Raw genomic sequence first — 20,683 nt, forward strand, 5'->3', positions numbered from 1 at the left:
GGCAAACAACTTCCTCAAGCCTCAGCCTCCTTATCTCCTTATCTGACAAACGGGGATCATGTCTGTCCTTCTTGAGCATGTGCACGTCAGCAGAGCTGGCCTGCCTCCAGGTCCGAGCGTGCTCCCTGGCTTGGGGAATGTGACTCCCCCATGGTGGTGGCTGTTGTGGGTATCACCCTGAACCCTATTTAACAGGTGAGGCTTGGAGTGGGATGTGGCGGGTCTGGGGTGTCCAGGCCGAGCTCCTGGCTGTGGGCCTCACGGAACACATTGCTGCTGGGGGAGGAGACGATGCTGCCGTGTGGGTCTGGGCTCTGCCCTGGTGGGGGACTGCTGCCCCCCGTGGTTGAGGCTTTGTGGGCCTCCCTGGGAGGGAAGGATGGAAGTCTTCAGCAGGTGCATCTGGCAAGCCCCAGCAGGGGGGTTCTAACCAGACACATGGTGAGAGGGGGTCTCTTCTGGAGAGAAAAGTCACCCAGTGCCCCTTCCCCTCCCACGTGATTTTCCTCAGGTGCTCTCCTGTGTCCCCCGGCCCCCATAGAAAGGCTGCCCACCTGGCAGCTGGTCTAGGAAGAGCCTTGACACTTGGCCTTACACGTGGCTGCAGTGGGGCCTCCCGCAGGGGAGCCCAGCGCCCACCTGTGTCCTCGTCGGGAAGGGCCAGGTTTCCCTGGGGTCCGAATGTGGATGGAGGCTGGTGCTGCCCTCTTGTTTTGGCAGCCCCTCTGGTGCTGCAGTTACGGTTTTCCTTCCACGTTTTCGGCACCACGGGAAGGGATAATAACTCACCCATTTAGACTGGAGAGCCGTGGACTGGTGTGTGCTGGCCATGGCAGGATGCGTGAGCTTTCATTTTCAGCGGGCAATGGTGAAACCGAAAACGGGAAAACCGAAAGAGCCGAGCGTGCTCTGCGTGGGTCTCTCTGGAGCTGGGTGGTCCAAGTCGCACTGGAGAAGAGGGAGCTTGGAGGAGTGGGGGATGTTCTGATCACGACCTCGAGGCCGCTTTCCAGAAGGGAGAAAAGACTGAGAAAATGAAGTGCAGAGGCAAAGGGCGGTCTCACCGATGGCTCGTGGGCCAGCGTTCATGGTCTGCAGAAGAGAGAAGAGAGCCTGCGGCTTCCGGGGCGGGGGGGCGCACGGCCCGGGCAGCGGCCAAGCTCATCTCTCTGAGCCGTGCCCGCCTTCAGAAGCCAGGCAGCGGGAGCGTGCGATTTGAACCCTCCGGCACTCAGAGCCGGCTCAGGGAAGATGGTTGCACAGGGCAATACTAGAAAAGCAATTTCCTGCTGGCTTTGTAGAAAATCTTCAGTTTGACCCCGACCTTGAAGGCTTGATAACGTGGGCCACTCTTTATCCCGCCGGCTCAAACAGGCCATTAGCCGGAGCGGAGGATCTTTTGAGGACTGCTGGGAACCGTTTCCATCCAGGTGTCCGGAGGAAATCACGGACTCTTTCCTCGGACAGCTGTGGGTCAGAGGAGTCCCTGACGCATCCTTGTGCACGCTCTCTGAGCCTGGGACCCCGGGGCAGGGCCTGGCACACAGTAGGCGCCTGTTAAGTGTCTGTTGACTGTGGATTGAATGAGGATGCAGCTGCACACCTGCTCTGCTCAGTCTTCCAAATTGGTCATTTTCCAGGAGTGTTTTTCCTGGTGAGGCCCCTCAACTGTCGATGAGGAAGGCCTGACTTAAAGATCAGCACGGGGAGGAATCGTCCTGCGGCCATCACCAGCGTGGCTCAGCCCGGCTGTGCTTGGCTGCCAGCGCGTCTCCATTCCGCTGGAGAGCTGACTTCCCAACCTTTCAGAACCTGCTTCCCGTGGCTCAGGGGCTGCAGCCAGCCAGCCAGCCCAGCCAGACTGGCCCGGCAGTTGGTGGGGAGCATAGGGCACTTGCTGTCTGGTTCTTGCTGGTTCTGGCTGGTGCTTGCCAGGAGCTGGAGGCTCCAGCAGGGCTTGTCTCCGCAGCCAGGCCCACGCAGGAATCGGCCCTGAGAATAGCAGGTGAAGACCGCGAGGCCTGGACCAGACCACCTGGGTTAGACCTGGGCCCTCCCCTCGCCACTATGGGAGCGCGCGGTCCCCAAGCAGCTTCTCCACCTGTGTGATGGGGATGCACGATAGCTCATGAATCATGTTAGAAGAACCAGACAATGGACACGAAGGGCTCCATGCGGCACTGGGCGCAGGCCCAGCGCCTGACTGTTTATTATTGGAGAACGCGGAAATACCACCTTAGGATGTTTCGGCACATCTGAGTGTCAGCAGACTTAAAATGCTGGAAACCTGCCCCGAAAGTGAAATGAAACACCTTGCTGACCTGGTCCTTTCTGGGTGACAAAATCTAGCGGCCGTGCGTTAAACTGCCCGACGGCAAGCGGTAGCCACCATGCCCAACGCTTCCTGCCCTTGATCCGGGGCGAGGCCTGCCCCTGGCCAACGTCGTGCACAAAGCAAACCCGGCCCTCCTCCCGGGGCTACCCCTCCCCTCTCTGTGGCCGCGCAGAGGGAAACGGAGCGAGGCCCTGCGCGAAGGCGGCTCAGCTCGTCAGTCAGCCCGCTGGCGCCCACTCGCGCCTCTGCCCCCTGGTGTGTGCGCAGCTGAGGAAATGGCCTGAGCGGAGCAGCGTTCATGTTAAATTGTCCAGACATAATCGAATCCCCGACACTCCTCAAATAAATCCCTGGCTGAGCCCGCGCTTTCAAAACCTGCCTGGGGCAGCCCGGGAGCTGCAGCCACGTTGGCGCTCTCCCCCGGGAGCCCCCTGTGCTCAGTGCCGGGCTGGTCACAGCGGCTTCGGCCCTGTGACGGTGTGGGAAGCCGCAGGCTGTGGAGTTGGGCAGCTCCAATCCTAGATCCGATCCTCCTGAGCCTCAGTTTCCTCATCTGATGAAAAATGATCCCGACCTGCCCGGGTGGTTTTTGGACCTGGTGAACTGGCGGGCCCAGCCTGCGGGTGCCTCGGGGCCCACGGACCGTATCGATGGGTGTGGGAATAAAGGGTCATGGCCAAACCCCAGACTCCACCTGCTTGTTTTCAGAAGAGATGCGTCTGGAGTGCTGATTGCCACCCAAGCAGCAGCAGCTGTCCGTGGGGGCCTCGAATCACCCCCATGATGGACTGACCCCTGCTTAGGGGCCAAGCAGGGCCGTTTCAAAGACGTCAGCAAAGGATGCTTTGTAGACATTCGTTTTGTTCATTCATTCATTCACTAGATCTCGAGCCGTGCTGTGGGTCATCGTCCAGGGTATTCGGGACCCAGTGGGGGGAGATGGTCTCAGCTTCTGCCCCCTAGGTGCGTCTGGCCAGCGTGTGACCTTAAGGCCCCCTGTATATTTACCCCAAGGGCCCAAATTTGAAAGACCCATTCCAGCAAGCTGCATCTATTAAATAGTCATGAAGCCACTTAAAATGGTTTTTGGAATGAGCACGGCATAAATAAAACAGGAAATTAATTCGTTTTCCCATTTTTTATTGATCAAAGACGTCCGTCAGAGCGTCTAATGGGTGTCCGGTTTGCGCGGCCCCGGGGAGTTCAGATCACTCCCGCAGCAGGGCGAGGGCCTGCTGTTCATCATCGAGAAGCGCAGTTGGGTGCCACTTGTGGGGATACGACAGGACGACGCGGGGCTGTCCGCGGCACTTCGGGGGCCTTTGCTGTAGAGCGTGAACTTCAGACACGGAGACCCCGCCTCTCAGAGAGATGCAGAGGCTTGAAGAGGAGCTTCCTAGTGTCTGAAGGGCCCCGTCCGTCGCTGCGGCTGCGGGGTCCAGGGGTCTCTCTGGCAGGGGGAGCGTGGGGAGGGTGCTGTTCACCTCCCCATTGGCTCGCTGTTTGGCTGTGAGCTCGCTGTTTGGCTTGGCTGTGAGCAGAGAGCCTCAGGTCCTCTCCCGGAGGGCTCTGGCTGGCCTGCGGTCTCTTGCCCCAGCCTCTGGGCACAGTTTTGAGGAGTTAGGCTAGTAATTAGAGGCCGGCAGAGGTGGGGCTGAAGGGCCCAGGTCTGACCAGGGTGTGGCCACCCTCAGCGCCGGCTGGCTGTCCGGTTCGGATGTTGGCCTCAAGTGCAGATCGTAGGGCCTGGAGGGGCCCTGGGGGCAAGGGCCTGGCCTTGGATCTTCCACGGCATGATGCCACAGGGAAGCCCTGGGCACAGGGACTTTAGGACCTCCTGAGGGAGATGGCCCCAGTGTCAACTGTCACCCCTTAAAGCAGTTATCTGGAGCGAGGGGCTCAGCATCCTAGAAGTCAGAGGGCAGGATTTTCTTTACCCATTTTGCAGATGGAAAAACTGGGGTGCAGAGAAGACAAGTGGTTGTTGCATTGCAGCAGGCCCAGCCCAGCGGCGGGCAGGGCTCTTAGGCTGGGCGTGCCTGCTGCAGGGTCTGGGCTGGGTGTGGAGCTGAGCCTTCCTGGCCTGCCCCAGAGGCTGCGTGTGATGGAATCAGTGGGCTGGGGACACCAGCCAGAGCCCCGGGAGGAGCTTTGCATGTCAGTGACAATTTACAGGGGCCAGGGCAGGTCGGGGGATCTAGAGAGCACAGCCAGGGGCTTCCCCTGTGGGGCCGCCTCAGCGAGCATCACTGCTGGGAGCTGCGGCTGCCCGCCTCCTGCCATAGCTGGCCAAAGGGACTTCCCCTGGGACAGGCCCTGTAAGAGGCCGGAGGGCACCCCCAGAGGTCACCCTCCTCGTCGCCAGTTCTCTAGCCTCGGTTTCCACATTTGCAAATTGGAGCTCAAAGTAAAAGTCCATGGTAGGGGTGGGCTGAATGCAGATGTAAAAACGAAGGTCTTAGCAAACTCTGAAGCGGTGTGCACATGCTGGTCCGGTACTGTCTGCACAGACATCAGTTCACACCCCTCCCACCCCGCCAGCCGGACCCCTGAGCCCCGGTTTCTGTGAGTGGGGCCTGCCTGTCAAGCGCATAGGCTGGGCTCCTACCCTCTGTCTCCCCGTCACCCCCAATCAGACTTAGTTTTCCTACAAGTATTGTTTTCTTCTTAAAAAAAAAAAACGAGTCATGTCTTCCTGCTCAGAAACCTATAGACAGGATGGCTTAAAGGGCAGCAGTTTGGCCTTGGAGGTTAATCGGTCCCAGATCTTTCCTAGTGACCCTGGGCAGGCGAGGAAGCCTCCTGGAACCCCAGTCTCCTCATCTGGAAATTAGGAATCACTGTGATGACCCGGCTTGCTGTGAGTAGCACCTGACAACACGGAGACCCTCACTTCGTGGGAGCTTTTGGGATTCTTATGAGCTGTTGCAGTGAGATGCCCAGGAGGTCAGAGCCAGGAGGGTCCCTGGAGCCCTCCTCCGGCCCCTCGCTTGGCAAGGAGGAGACCGCCCAAGCCCACGTGGTGTGAGGGGTGGAACCAGGAGCCAGGTCTACCCCAGAGGGGTGGGTCACACCTCACAAAGGGCAGCATCTGGTGCCAAGCGGGGTCCCAAGGGGCAGGGCAGCCTGCCACGCCTTGAAAACGCAGGCCCCAGGCCCTCTGCTGCTGTCCTCGGCTGCCGCAGGGCTTCCCTCCGCGCTGCAGGTGGGGCCTCTGCCGTCATCTGGACCGCACCGTTTACCACGTGACCCTGGGCCCGTCCGTGATCTGGCTGCTCCGAGCCTCGCTTTGTCCGTCTGTGGACTGGGGTGAGGACCTTCCTACCTGACGGGACCGTTGTGGTCGGTAAGTGGCTTCGTGCGCTGGAGCATGTCCGTGTGCTGCCCCGCTCGCGGTAGGCACTGAGCCCAGTTGTTCCCTCCCTCCATTGCCCAGTGGTCGGCACCCAGGCTGCCTGCGTTCAAACGGCAAATCCCTGTCCAGTGCCTGTGGCCGTGTGACCTCACCTGATGGGCTTCACCTGTGTGTGCCTCAGTTTCCCCTTTTGTGCCGGTCTCTCAGTGCTCAGATACCTGAGCAGCCTGTGAGGAGCTGCTGGTGGATGTGGGCTCCGGGGGCAGGGTGGCTGTCCTGTTTCCCATTCCAGCACTGCCTGGGGGGATGTGCGAGCCCAGTGAGGTTGCCCGGCCCGGTGGGGCAGCACCTCTGTGTCTCCTTGGTGGGGTGGGGCTGTCCCCGGCAGTGTCTCCCCGGCCAGTAGTTTGGCCGCTAAGTGGCCATAGTGAGACCACTTGGGCTGGGCCACCCCGGGGCCTGGAGGCTCAGAGGCGGGGTCCCGGCTCTCAGGGCCCTCCTCTGCCTCTCACGTCCAGGACTCCCCTGCTGGGGCCGTCCGAGAGCCGAATGACAGCTGTGCTGTCCTGCTGCACCCGGGGAGGTGGCGGCTGGGCACGGAGCCTGTGTCCTTTCGTTAATCTGATTGCAGCCTGATTAGGTCTGGGGAGGCTGACAAATGGGCTGGAGAGAGGAGGTTGACATGACCGCTGCACAACAGCCAGGCCCGGAGGATGGATTGTTTGGGGCTGGGAGGCGGGAGCCCTCCCTGCGTTCAGCCCACGCCCCATGGAGTGCCCTAAACAAGCCCAGCGGGGGCCCTGGTCTCTGCCGTCCCAGTGGGGCCGACTCACGTCTGGGCCGCTTGTCACAGGGCCAGTGTTCCGGGGACAGATCCTCACTGTGGCCACTTAAGTGACTCCGAGGCTGCGTGTTCACGTTGAGATGCTGGTGACATGGTGGCTGCCCTTTGCAGAGGGCCCGGGAGGCCGAGGAAAGAGAAGAATGCCACCCGCCTCTGAAACCTTAGGGGACATGGCGGCCGTCAGGCCTCCCGTGGCCATGTGACAAGGATGGGCAGCTTCTGGCCTCACACTGGCCCCTGTCTGGGCCCTCCCTCGCCCGCCGTGTCTCAGCGCATGGCTGACACGTGCCTGCAGCCACTTCGGGCCTGCGTCCTGTCCGCTCTCACCCCTCAAGGAGTCTCTTTCCTGGAATCTGACCGTCCCCGCTGTGCGCAAGGGACGGCGAGGCTCTGATAGGCCAGGCCCCAGCCTCACACCCTCCTCTGCCCAGGGATGGGGGGCACGGGGGCCACCAGAAGACAGGTGGGTGGACACGAGCAGCAGGAACTGGCCCCGCCAAATGCGAAGAAAAGGGGTTAGGAATCTGGACACAGGGCCTGGGCCTTCCTTGCTCTCTCCCTGTCTGGGCCTCAGTTTCCCTAACTGTACAAGGAGAGAGGTGGGCAGAGTGACCCTGTCACTTATCATTGAAAATGGGCCTCTTATGAGGGTGAAGGAATGCTGGTGATGAGAGCACAGGACGGAGGGACCGGGACTGACGGCCTCCCTGCGGGCAGACCCGTCCTCTCGAAGGGCCTCTTGGCTCTGAAGCGGATGTAGGTTCCAATCTTGGCTTTGCCGCCTTCTGGTTGGGAGCCAAGGTTCTTAACTCTCTGTGCCTCAGTTTCCTTACCTGTAAAATGGGGTGAATGACTGGGGACTAAACACATCGGGTGGGCCAACCACACAGTGCCGTGCCAGGCGCACAGGAAGCTTGGAGGTGACGCCCGTGCTAGGGGCTGCCCCCTCCCCGGGGCCTGAGGCCCAGTCCACGTTCTTCCTCCCCGTCCCGCCGTCTCCCTTTCCCTGAAGTCTGACTCGTCTGTGAGCCTCAGTTTTCCAGCCACCAGCTTTGGGGCCTGGGGTGGGCCTGGAGCTGCGTGGGGAGCGGTTCTGGAAGGTTAGGGGCCTGGTGGCCACAGTGGGGTGGAGCCAGGCCAGGCAGACGCTGTACCCACCAGACAAGGGGCGCCTGCCCGTGCTGAGCCCCAAAAGGAAGGCTGGCCTTGGCGGCTGCGATTATGGTTAGGAGCTGGGTAATTAACTCCAAAAATGGGAGGCTGAGGAGCCATTAAAATAAATGCCTAGTGGAAATGAGAGACGAGTGGTGTGCAAAAAATAGTGGAGCCAGGCTGGGAGCTGCAGTGGGTCCTGCAGGGCGGCGGCCGGGAGGAAGCGGGTCTGGAACCGGCTGGAACGAGGGGAGCCGGGTGGGCTGAGTCAGACCCCGCCTCCTGCGTCTGCACGCCCGGGCAGCGTGTTTGTGTCCCACAGACTCGGGGACAGAAGCAACAGAAAGTATTCTCTCACGGTTCCCGAGGCCAGAAGTCCGAGATCAAGGTGTTGGCAGGACTAGGGGCTTGGAGGCTCTGAGGCGGGGTCTGTCCAGCCCTCCGTCCCAGCCTCTTTGTGGTTTCCTGACCATCTCTGGCCTTCCTTGGCTCGTGGGAGCACCGCTCGAATCTCTACCTCCATGACCGCGTGGCCTCCTCCCCGTGCATCTGTTTATCTGTGTCTCTCTCTTTTTTTTAAGTAAACTTTTTTATCGTGGTAAAATATATAAAACATATTTACCATTTTAGCCATTTTTAAGTGTACAGTTCGGTGGCTTTGAGCACATTCACAGTATTACGTAACAGTCACCACTATTATTTCCAGAACTTGCTCGTCCTCCCGAACTGAAGCTCTGTCCCCATGAAACCCTCACTCCCCCCGCCCCGCCCCCGGGACAACCACCCACTTCCTGTCTCTGTGGGTCTACCTATCCGAGCTCCCCATATAAGTGGAATCCTACAGTATTTGTCCTTTTGTGTCTGTGTTCTTCAAAAATGTCAGGTCGTGGAAGACAAACACTGAGGAGTTTTAGATCCACATGTAGCTATTAAATTTAAATTAGTTAGAATAAAATTAAGTTAGAAATGCAATTTTTCAGCCAGGCCACCCACATTTCAAGTGCTCACTGGGCACATGTCTAGTGGTTGTACTGGACAGTGTGCACGTAGAACATTTCCATCATTCCAGAAAGTTCTATTGGCAAAAACTGTTCTGGGTCCGTGGAGACAAAAGAGACGTGACAACTGAAATCATGTGGATCCAGGATTGGACCCTGGGCCAGAGATTTTTTTGCCATCAGGACATTTTGGTTGTCCTTTATCTTTCTGCATTGAAGAAATGTCCCTCGGTACCGTCTGTAGACCAGGTAGCATGTGGTGGGCATGTGAATTTCCTGACTTTGGCATTGGTGCTGTGCTTATGGAAGGGGCGTCCTTGTCCTCAGGAAATACACATCAGATGCTTGGGGGTGAAGGGCATCATGTCTGCAGCTTACTCTCACACGTTCAGGAAAAATTACACACGCACAGGCACACACACACAGATACACAGATACACACACAGAGATACACACACAGGTACACACACAGATCCATATACCCGTGTATACACGCACAGATACATATGTACACAGATACACACGTACACACATATACACACAGGTACACACACTGATACACACACACAGATAGACATACAGACACATACCCAGAGATACACACACACAAAGACAAAGAGAGAGAATGGTAAACGACAAAGCAAATGAGTCAGTGTTGTTGTGACCAGGGACCAGTCCCAGCAGGACGAGAGAAGTGGCCAGTGCAGAGGGTGCTCCAGGCCGGGGCACTGCCCCCTGGGGGTGGGGGGCCAGCAGAGGTGCACAGCCGCCCTGCCGTGATGGGGTTCTCGGTGCAGCTTGGTTTGCACCCGGCCTGCCTCAGCTTCTGATTCTGACCTGGCCTTCGTCTGAAGCTGTCCATCTGTCTGGATTCCCGGTGAGCAGGCGCAGGCTCTGCAGCTCGCTTGAAATCAAGCCCTTAGACGATGGTCATTGATGAGGAGGAGGTCCGAAATTCTGGGTTATTCTTTAGCTGTGTGTGTGTCTGCGTCCTTGCCTTGTGGACGCCCACACTGAGCTGGCCTGGGTGGGCTGATGGCTCCCACATACCAAATGTCCACCTGTGCCCTCAGGGAACGCAATTAACCCAGAGGAGCACATGGTGTTAGGAAACCAGGCTCAGGAGCCGAAGCCATTCTCCCTGTCCCCAAAGTTAGAATCAGCAGACAGAATTTGAACCCAGGGCTGAGTGACTCCAAAGTCTGCACTCCAGGCTGCCTCCCTTGCTCCCCCTATATGTTCTTTATCAGCTCCTTCTCCCCAGGGTCTGGAAGCTGGCAATCCTGCTCACGGCCCCCCAGGCCCCCACCCAGTTGTGTTGCCAGGCCCACTGCGGTTGGGTGGCCCAGTGGAAGAGGTGCCCCAGGTGCTCATCTGGGAACTCTGGCCTTTGTGTCCCCACTGGCCCCCACTGTGGCTGTGTGTGTGGCGTGTGCTCCTGGGGTCCAGCACAGCCTCGCAGGGTGGGTCCTGGCTGCCGGCTTTGTCACGTGTAAAGTAACTGTGCTGGGTCTGTGCGGTGGGTTGAAGGCGGTGCGTGTGTGTGTGCTCCATCCTTGCTGACTCAAGGCGGCATATTTTGTTCCCGTCTTGATTATCACAGTTGAAATGTTCACATCCCCCTGGCAGGGCTGCAGGCGTCCTGAATGGCCAAGACGAGCCGGGCCCGTCTGCGACAGCCAGATCTGGGGGTCTTCTCGGAACAGGAGCGTGCTCGTCCGTGTCGGCACACGGAAGCGAAAGTTGGCTGCTGTTATTGTTCTGATCCCTACAGACTCTGCAGGTTTAATCGTTTTCCCTTCTCTTCTCTAGTTCCTGTGTTTGAAGAACATCCGCACCTTCCTTAAGGTCTGCCATGATAAATTTGGATTAAGAAATAGCGAGCTGTTTGACCCCTTCGACCTCTTCGATGTCCGAGACTTCGGGAAGGTGAGTGGCCTCTTCCTCTACTCTCAGCCACGCAGGGGTGGGGGCTGAGGGGCTGGCTCAGTGGCTGGTGGCCCCAGTGAACAAAACGGGCCTGGCCCCGCCAACACAGAGCCAAGGCTCTGCTTCCATCCTGTGTTGGGCAAGTGTGGGCTGGGTTGTGTTGCAAACGGGTGTTGGGGGAGTATTGGGGGCTAGGGGCAGCGGGGTGGCCCCTCCCTCCTCTCATGCCGTTCAGGGAGAGGCCAGGCATCATGCATCCAGGAGGACAGAGGGAGAGCTGGACGTGGACGAGGACAGACCTGGCGATGGGGTCCCGGCCCTGCCTTTCCATCTGGACCCTGAGAGCTTCATTCCTGCCCTGAGCCAGATTCTTCGTGGGAGATGGGCCCGTGTTAGGACCAGCTCCTGAGGGCTGGCTGGGATGACACGGGGACAGCTTTTATCGTGGTGCTCCGTGAGAGGAGCCTTCGCGCGTACACCTGAAACAAGCAGAACTGCCTGGGCTCTGAGCAGGTGTCGGTCAAGGAGGGGGTGATTCCCTGAACTCCCAAGGTCCCTGGAGGCGACCTCTTGGGTCCGGGCTGAACAGCCTGGGAGGTCTCCCTGTGTTCTCACAAAGTGTCACCTGGCAGCTGTCCTGCAGAAGCCCTGCTGGCACAGGCGAGGGGTACCTGAGGCTGGGCAGGTACAAAGGCCGGGGCGGGGCAGGCTGTGGCTCATTTGTGTCTTCCTGGGTTCAGAGTCCCCGTGCAGGGTGTCCCGCGCCATCCGAAAGCACAGCAGGTCCAAGGTCACTCCTTTTAAATTGGTGGCGTCAGCACCGAGGTATCTTGATCTCAGGGGCTGAGGGCTCCAGTGCAGACCTGGTTCTGCATGGCCTGTGGTCCAGGTGTCCCCAAGTCCCTGTGTGCCCTGGGAGGACCACGCCTGGCCCTTCCCTCTGCCGCTGGCACAGCCTCTGCCAATGGCTGCTTCCTGGATTCCCCAAGGAGCTTGTCTCCACCTGCTGATGGGAAATATCAGGAGATATTTATTGCCTGATTTATCTGAGGACCATTATTGGGGACTTAGTGTTTGAGGAAGTGTTCAGGGAGTACACGATTGATGAAGCGGGAAGGGAATTTTGCACTTGCTATCGCAAATGCTGAGAATCCACTTCAAGAGGAGGAGCCCTCATTTGAAGTGCTGTGAAGTGTCAAATTAGCATCAATAACCAGGACTTTCCCATAAGCCACCTGGGCCTGATGGTACTCTTCCTGAGTTCTGAAAGTCTCTGGGAACGAGATTCAGAGACCTGTTCAGGAGCCCATCTCTTTGTGTAATCAGCCAGTTCTAGAGGTTTCTGTTCCTCTCTTGAATGACTCAGCATTGTCCCTTCTGCTGCAGTGCACCTTCCGGGGACCTGAGGCTGCGTGCATCCCTCTGCCCAGGGGCGCGTCTGCTGGGGCGGGAGCTGCTGAAGCTTGAATGCAACCAGGCTGGTCCTGCCCATCAAGGGCCTCTTGGTTCCCACAGATCTGCTTTCAGATGCATTGGAACCTCTCTCCGTTCTTTCTCCATGCAAACAGCGGTGCCTAGCCAGGGGCGGTGCCGAAGGCTCTAGGCTCTGGAGAAGGGGGCTTCAGAACACACACACACACTCTCACACTCATGCACATCCACTCACGTGCGCTCACAGCTCTCACACACACACACTTTCACATAGACAGTCATGCACACAACTGGTATTTAAAATAATTGTATAGAGAAAAAGGCAGGATAAACCCTGGCCAAACCCACTTCTTGGCCAGCAGTTAAAATGCAGAGTCGTCAGTCTCTACTCCCACTTTGCTCTGAGTTTGCTCCAGCCGAATGCCATGATGTAAGATGTACACAAATTTGGATTAAAGTCTCATCACATGACCTGCCAGCCGTGCGGCTGAGCAGTGTGCAAGTGGGGCGCCCCTCTTTGTCGTCAATGGTTCCAGCGAGGTGGTTTGGCCCCAAGGTAGGCATGTCAGCAGCACAGAGGGGCTGCATGGGGGCTGCTGCTCACACTGGCCTCTGGTCTGCCCACGACGCACTGTGACTGTCAGTGGTGGTGCTTTGCTATGCTGTGGCAGCCACTGTGGGACCCTGGGAGTGGGCAGTGGATTTGGGCTGTGAATCGCCGTGTGGTGCTGGGAATGGGAGAGACACACCCGCTCGGACCCCGGCGCCTAGCCGCAGGTGCCTTGGTTCAGCCTCACGCCCTGCACGGAGGCCCAAGGCTGCAGGAAGGGCTGGGCTCGGGGAGAGCGTTTCTGATGGCCCAGAGCGGCCCTGTCCTGCAGCCGCTTTTCAGGTCGGACCCTCGAGTCAGACCAACCTGGTTTAAAAGCTGGCTCCCCTTACTGGCTGGATGACCTTGGCAGATGGCGCCGTGACTGACCCTCAGTCTGCGCGGCTGTGAGAGGTGGACAAGAGGACTAGGTGGATGAACTTGTAGGGAGCCCTCAGCAGGGTGCCCAGCCCAGAGTGGGTGCTCCTTGCCCGGGGGTCGCTGCCACCGTCCTTATTCCCACCACCCCCAGGTTTGGTTGAAACGAAACTACACTTTCACAGCTGGGTGGCAGCCGCCTCTCGATTATGCTTTTCTCCATTATTTTATTTGTAAAGACTTAACATCTGCACCTTTGGAAGACGGAGCCAGGTGGCTAAGGACCGACCCTATGACCCCACAGGCTAGGTCTGAGTCTCAGCTCTGCCGTCACCAGTGGGTGGCCGTGTCCAGGTGACTCAGTTTCTCCAGGTCCTAATTGTAAAATGGCGATGAGCATGCTGCCCTGCCTTCCTGTGGGGCAGGAAGTAGACTCGTGTTTGCCCATGAGGCCCACTCTTGTTCTCTGCCGCGCTTCTCCTTGGTCCTTTGGCCTCCTCTTGGCCGTGTGGGGCGGCCTGTGTCGTCCCTGTGTGTGAAGGGGACCCTGTGACCATGTGCTGGGCGCTGGTGCCCACGGAGGCAGCAGGAGCAGAATCGCTTGGCCCCCGCCTCATCCTCCCTGTCCGTCTGGCTCAGCGGCCGTGTCTTCGTTCTCCTCCTTCCCTGTGTGTTTGTCTTACTGTGGTCAGCCTGTGGTCAGCACTTCCAAGCTGAGCCTGACCTGGGGTCCGCTGAGGCTTGGGACGCTGGGGCGTGCTCTTGCCACAGAGGAGCCACTGACCGGAGCCTGTTTGCTTGGCCAGTGCCTCCTGATGTCCAGGGACGGGATCCCCTGGAAAAGCAAAACACAGCCGAGTCCCGGCGCCCTTCTGCCCACCCACAGCCTGCTCTGCTCGGTGTGAAGGCACACGGGACTCCCGCCCCAGAGTGCGGCCTGGCCAGGGTGCAGCAGTGGACTGTGTGGGGACTTGCCAGCTCCAGCCTCCTGGTCCTTAGGCTTGGGGTGGTGAGAGCAGGTCTGGAGAGGCTGACTCAGGGGCTGTTTTCTGAGGACGGGCCTGGGATGGAGGTTGTGGTGCAGGGTTCCCTCTGGGCACAGAGACAGAGCGAACGTCCCAGCGTCTCTTCAGGGACGTGGACTAATGTTTCCCATGGGCCCAGATGCATCCTTCGCCCTTCAGGAGCCCAGCCCAGTAGGGATGCCCACGGCTGTTCCAGAAGTGCGCAGGGGACCCTCAGTGACGTCGGCCCATGCAGATGTGCCCGCCTGCTCTGCCTTCCGCCGGACGCCACGGCTGGCCCTGAGGAGTGATGAGTCCCAGCCAGCGGGAAGGCAGTGTCTATCCCTCTCCTGAACACAAAGCTCAGTGATAGCAGAGTTGACCCGTGGTTTCTGGGTGGACAAGGCCAGAGGGGCCGAGGGTTGATCTTTAGGGCCAATTCCGGTTGCTGCCAACCAGAAGCTGCCAGGCTGTCTTGAAAGTGACGCTGAGGCCTGTTGCAGGGCGGGGGGAAAGGGTTTAGGGTCCATCAGTGGTGGTCTGCTGGGAGTGCGGGGGTGGATTTGAGGTGAAGCACAGGACTCTCTCTCACTTCTTGCCTGGTCATCTTCCACGTACATCCGTAGGATTCAGGAGTAGAAGGATCCTTGTGGAACAGCTGGTTAGTCAGTCTCAGCCTGGTTTAGAAATTTCTAGATTTTTTTTTTGCTATTATTTAAGAAGGTTTGTAGTGTTCAGGTCCTGCCCGGGTTCTGGGCCTTCTTGTTCTTTTTCTAAACAGCTGCCTCTCATCTTTCCAAGTCTCTCATGTTGTTGGAGTCATTCTTTGGAAAGAGAAAAGGCATTCATTTATTGATTTGTTCATTCATTCATTCATTCCTCCATCCACCCATCCATCCATCCATCCATCTGCCCATCAAGCATCTAATTTACAAGTATTTATTAAGCACTTGTTGTAGTAGAGATAAAAGGCAGCGAAGGACCGGCATGGCCTTTGTTCTCCAAGGGGACACCTGGATTAGCTGTTGTGCGGTTCATGGTGGGAAAGCGGAGTGAGGAGGTGAAAGCTCTAGGACTTTCTGCCGGGGCTGGCTGGCTCTGGCCCGCCTTCAGCCCTGACCGGAGCCTCTCCTCTGTGATGTGGTCATGGGGGGCGGGGATCGTGCGCTGTGCAAGTACCACTGCCACAAGAGCCCCGTTGTTTGGGGAGACGCCGAGCCCCTCTCCCCGGGGATGCGCTGCAGAGATCGGGAGCTGGTTCCACGGTGTTCGTCCTGTTTACACAACAGGAAGGCCCTCCGCGTGCTCTTTCAGTGTAGCCCGCGCCCCCGGCCCTTGGGCTTCTCCCTCCCACATTTCCATTGCGGCAGAGTGGACTGAGTGGGGCAGGTGCAGAGGGGAGCTGATGTTTTGGGGTTCACGAAGCTCCAAGAAGTGTTTCCTTGACCCAGGAGCAGTGCTTGGAGGGGCAGCCCCGTGTCAGACTGGTTCTCTCTGCTCCCCCCCAGGGCACCCAGGGAGACCCTTGGCAGAGGCCTCGGCAGGGCAGCAGGCAGCTGGAGCCCTGGAGACCTTGAGGGCTGTGGACCCCTGGGTGCAGCCAACCACTGAGGGAGCAGGCCCCCCGCACAGGGGAAGCCAGCCAGGCCGGTCCACTGCACCTTCCTTCCGGTGCCTTCTCTCATCCGGATTCTGGTGGAGGGAGGTGCTGGAGGAGGTGGGCGGGAGAAAGAGGGCCTTCCCTCAGTTAGACCTGGGTGTGAATCCAGACTCTGCAAGTCCCTGGGCTCTTGAGCTTTGGTTTCTGCAGGGAGAAAGTGAAGACAGTAATGATCTGGTGTGTGGCACTGTGTTGAGGGCTCAGCGAGGAAGTGACAGACTAGACATTTTTATTAGTATTTTGTTCCTCTTCTTGCTAACCCGCCAGCAAGCTCCAGCAGGAGCTGAGAGATCCAGAAAGTGGATTCTGGAGGGCTTTCCCTTTTTGGCTGCCTTTCCTGGTATTTTCCCGAAGGGCCACATTAAAGGTATTAGGTTTCGACTCAAAGCAGTTGCGAGTGCTTTCTGCGCTGCCCAGGGCGGGCGAGCCGAGGGCCGAGGTGGGCAAGCTGGAGCCAGCAGGGCGGGCTGGTGAAATCCGGCCGGCCCTGCTCCCTCCTCGGTGGCACATGCCATGTTCCCGGCTGTGTGTCGGATGCACAGGGCTCAGGGTGAGAGGGAGCGTGGGAGGGAGAGTGGGTGGCCAGCGTCGGCTGGATCTTGCAGGGGCACCACTGCTCTAGCTTGAGATCTGGTTGGAAATTTTGCAGGGAGGTTCCTGGCAAGGCTGCGGGGTTTCTGTGGCTTAATCATGATATTTGGTCCTGAAGGTTGTGGATAATCATCACTATGAAGTGACAGTCCCGTCTCGTTAGTGTGAGCTGGGCCCCGTAGGTCAGTCATATAATCTTCCCAGGGCGACGTGATGTCACCCCATTTTCTAGACCGGGAGGCAGAGGTTTCTGAGCAGCTTGCTTCGTTCGTGTCGCATGGCCGTTGGGGTCTTGGGTCTGGGAGTTGGCTGTCCCCAAGGCCCTCCCTCTCCCGGCCTTGCAGCCTCCTTAGGAGGGCAGCGAAGTCATGGCCAGCCTGGCCAACGTGGCGCCTGGTCCTGGCGTCGCTGCTGGGGTCGGTCCAGCTGCCTCCAGCGACCCTGGGCAGGTGACTTTCTCTGAGCCCTCATCTGGAAAGTGGGAACAGTTGGACCCACTCTCCCCTCTTTATCGGAGCTCTGTAGGTGGCTGTGGCATGGAAGCTCTCTGTGGGCTGGAGTCCGGGAAGCAGTGAGTTAGAACAGTGTCCACCATCACCGTCACCACCATCACCATCACCACCATCATCACCACCATCACCACCATCACCACCATCACCACCACCACCACCACCACCATCACCATCACCATCATCACCACCACCACCACCACCACCACCACCACCACCATCACCACCACCACCACCACCACCTCCATCATCGCCACCACCACCATCACCACCACCACCATATTCCTTTGTGGTCGCAGCCACCATCTCGCATGGTTAAGCCGGGAGTAGAAGTGAGAGAGCCTTCCAGAAGGCCACTCTGTCCTTGTGGGCGGAGGACACGGGGAAGGCAGGCTGGATGCCTGGAGGGAGGGGCAGGGGAGTTTCTCCTGGGTGGCCCAGGAGCCCAGTGGGGTGGAACCCCAGCAGGCGGTTCTGGGATGTCCTTCCTGGGACCTGCTCCCTGCTTCCCCCCATGCTCATGCCCAGTGGCTGACCAGCCTCGCAGGCTCCCGTCACTGGGCTGTCCTGCCTGCTGCCCCCCTGCCCCAGAGGCTCCCCCGTGGCTGCAGGGCTGCCTTCGTCGCGTCCTTGGGCGCTTGCTCAAATCTCGGTGTTTGAAACGGTGCTGCTCCCCCTTCACTGCTGCCTCCTGTCTCGCAGGCTGCCCTCTGTCTAAGCCGTTGCTTTACTTACGAGGTTCGTTGCTCACAGTCACCTCTCCTGACTGGACTCTGAGCTTCCCGGCTGTAGGGACTTTCATGCTTTCTTTACTGACGTCTCCCAGGTGCCCAGACTCGAACCTGGTACGCTGGGGCACCAGGCTGTCTTTGCCTGACTGCCTGGGTCTTACAGGAGGAGCTGGGAAGCCTGTAGTGGGGACGGGGGTCACCTTGCAAGAGGCTTGGGTGCCCTTGGTGGGTCAGGAAGCCCAGGCTGGCCCAGACGCCTTGCTGGGGCCTGGGGCGACGGGACATCCTGGGGGCCCTCCAGGATGTACCCCGGGGTGGCACCCCATTACCCACCTCCGGGACCCGTTTCCAGCGAAGTCTGACGCTGCCTCCCTGCGTGCCCCCGCCCCCTGGGACCTGCAGCTCCACATGGTCAGCTCACCTCTTTTAAGCCTCTGATTTGGGTGGAATTAAGTACCTAGAGGAAGGCCCGCCAGGCTGTCTCTCATTTGAGCTAAAGAGCGGGTTTAATTCTACTTATTATTCATTAAAACATTTTGCTAGGCTCAGAAACTTCCAAGCCGTTACACCTGACCCTCAGCGAGGCTGAGGGCAGACCGGCAGGCCGCGCATTAACTTGGTGTGTGAAGCCGGCCGCGCAGCCCACCTGCCTGAGCCCGGCCCTCCTCCCACAGTGGTGAGCGCGCGCACGCACTGAACACCGCCGCGTGCTGGGTGCCTCACTGCCGTGGCTCCTGCCATCTTCAGGAGCCCACGAGGAGGGAGGGACCCCAAGGCCTGGAGAGGATGCATCTTGCTTGTGTCCCATGGTGACGGTGAAACTGGGTGGGGGGGTCCCACTGACGGCGGAGGTCGAGATCTTCTGTGCTTTACTGTGCCTGTCCCTGTGCCAGGTGAGGCGGTTGTTTGCAGGGACGGAGCGTGGTGAACCGTGTGGAGTTCTGCCATCTGCAGGCGGGTGGGGAAGCCAGGCTGGAGGCCAGTGTGGAGGCCAGGAGGGCAGTGTGGAGGCCAGGAGGGCAATATGGAGGCCAGGAGGATGGTGAAGAGGCCAGGAGGGTGGTGTGGAGGCCAGGAGGGCAGTGAGGAGGCCAGGAGGGCAGTGAGGAGGCCAGGAGGACGGTGAGGAGGCCAGGAGGGTGGAGTGGAGGCCAGGACGGCAGTGAGGAGACCAGGAGGGCGGTGAGGAGGCCACTCGGGTGGTGTGGAGGCCAGCGGGGCAGTGCAGTGTGGAGGCCAGGAGGGCAGTGTGGAGGCTGGCAGGGCTGTGTGGAGAGAGGCCATGAGAGGCCTAAACCAGGAGAGAGGGCTGAGCATCTTCTCTTTCAAGGACACGGGGCAGTGGTTGCCTGTTTGTCCTGAAGGTCTGAGCAGGGGCCGATGCCTCCCTCGCGGGGTTGATCCGCCCCCCTCGGGCCTTCTCAGGAGGCAGGGAGGGCAGGGCCCGCTGAATCACGGTCAGTCCACTTGTGTCTGTTTTCTGGATGGCATTTTGCCTGACATTTTGCTTATAGAAAGGGTTCTGAAGAGGCTAAAAACCTAATTTGAAACCACCGGACCATAACAGCCAAGAAACCCTCTCCCTGGGGTTTGGGATTTGGGACGGTGGGGTGGCTGGGGCTGTGGTCTGATGGTCCGCCCGGGGACACTGGCAGTAGGCCAGGCCCGGCCACACCTCCGGGATGACGAGGCCTCAGCTGCGTGTCTGTCCTGGATGTGGGAGGTGGGGACACATCTGCCAGGACCCGTCCTTCCTACTGTTGGTCCATCCACGGCCACCCACCTGGCTGGTCCTGGGCCCGGGTCTGCTGCCCAGCGCCAGCCGCCTTGGCCTTCGTCTGTTCGGCAGAGGTGCCCTTCCTCCCTGCCTGCCAGCCCTCTGTTCCTCGCCTCCTCTCTGCCTGGGACCCTCTTCCTTCAGCCTGTCCTTCCCCCTCCTCCATCCCCTGGGCTTGGCAGCACCTGGCACTTGCTGCCTGCCGCCCCCTCCAGCGCCTGGGGCAGGCGCTGTCCATCCCACCACTTGTCCATCCCAGCACCGCCCTCCCGAGCCCATCAGCACAGCACCCCAGCACCCCACAGCCCACTGGAGTTGTCATGTGAGCAGAATCCACGTCCTCTACGGATGCTCCGTCTGCCCCTGTTATGGCAGGAACCCTTCTGTCGCCCCTGCCCCTCCCACAGACACCCTCCCACCGCTGTCCTCCCCACCTCTTGAGAGTGCTGCTGCTTCCAGAGGCCAGGTGACAGTGGACACCTTTGCGAGCTCGGGACGGAACGTGACGTGGAGGAGCGGGCTGCAGTCGGGACCTAGACGGCGCTGGGCTCAACCCACAGGTCACTGTGCCTCTTGGGACCATAGTTTTCTCGTCTGTAAAATGGGTCTGCAGGTTGACCCCTGCTCTGAGAGCGGCTGGAGGAGCACCGAGGAGATGGGCTGCCTGGCTGCGTGTGTGAGTCCTGAAGGCGGCAGCTCTCGGGACGGTGCCCTTGTTAGACCAGCCCACACGGAGTGGGCGGGCGATGGCCTTGGCAGTGGGCAGGGTACAGCCGACTGCTCGTTCTGCTGCCCGGAGCGCCAGCCTTCCCCAGCCGCCTCGTCCCACCTGCACCCCGTCAGGGATCGACAGGGTACCGAGGTGCCCTCTCAGCCGCACCATCGATTTCTCCGTTAGCATCTGCGTCCATGACCACATCCCCCGGGCCTGTCTGGTCAGGGAAGAAGGTAGCAGGCAGCCTTGGGGTATCGATCGGACACCCTTTATCTCTATGCCTAGGCCCCACGCCGCCACGTGTGTGCTCATTTCCTCTTAATGTTTGCGCGTTAACTTGCTGAGTGCGGATGACTTTCTGCCGCTTGGTTTGATGACTCAGACGTCGATGCTGCGGCGGGTTCATTTACACGCCTGTCTTAATGTTGTCGGTGAGCCGCTCTGCTCTTCTCGAAGCACCGGCTCCGTGCTGGTTACTCATGAACACGCGGTTGCCGTGGAGTGGGAGCTGCCTCCAGGCTCCCTCAGAGCCCAGCGCGGGCTGTCGGCAAGGCTGCGGAGTTTCCGCTTGAAAACGTTTCCTCCTTTTATCTGCTGGTTGTCAGTTTGGGGCATTATTAGCCCATCTGCTTTCAGAAGAACTTGACAGCCGCACACATGCACACATGCACGCACGCACATGCAT

The 20,683-nt window shown here is 59.3% G+C and overlaps 1 protein-coding gene across 4 annotated transcripts in view; it reads left to right on the top strand.

Moving 5' to 3' along the window:
* VAV2 (vav guanine nucleotide exchange factor 2) overlaps positions 1–20,683 on the top strand; it is a 190,081-nt gene that overhangs the window by 31,154 nt on the left and 138,244 nt on the right. For all 4 annotated transcript variants that reach the window (XM_070518422.1, XM_070518423.1, XM_070518424.1 and 1 more), the window contains exon 2: positions 10,497–10,613. In XM_070518422.1, coding sequence (XP_070374523.1) covers positions 10,497–10,613 — 117 coding nt within the window. The remainder of the gene's footprint in view (positions 1–10,496; positions 10,614–20,683) is intronic.

The sequence above is a fragment of the Equus asinus genome, chromosome 10, assembly GCF_041296235.1.
Source record: "Equus asinus isolate D_3611 breed Donkey chromosome 10, EquAss-T2T_v2, whole genome shotgun sequence".
Lineage (NCBI taxonomy): Eukaryota > Metazoa > Chordata > Mammalia > Perissodactyla > Equidae > Equus > Equus asinus.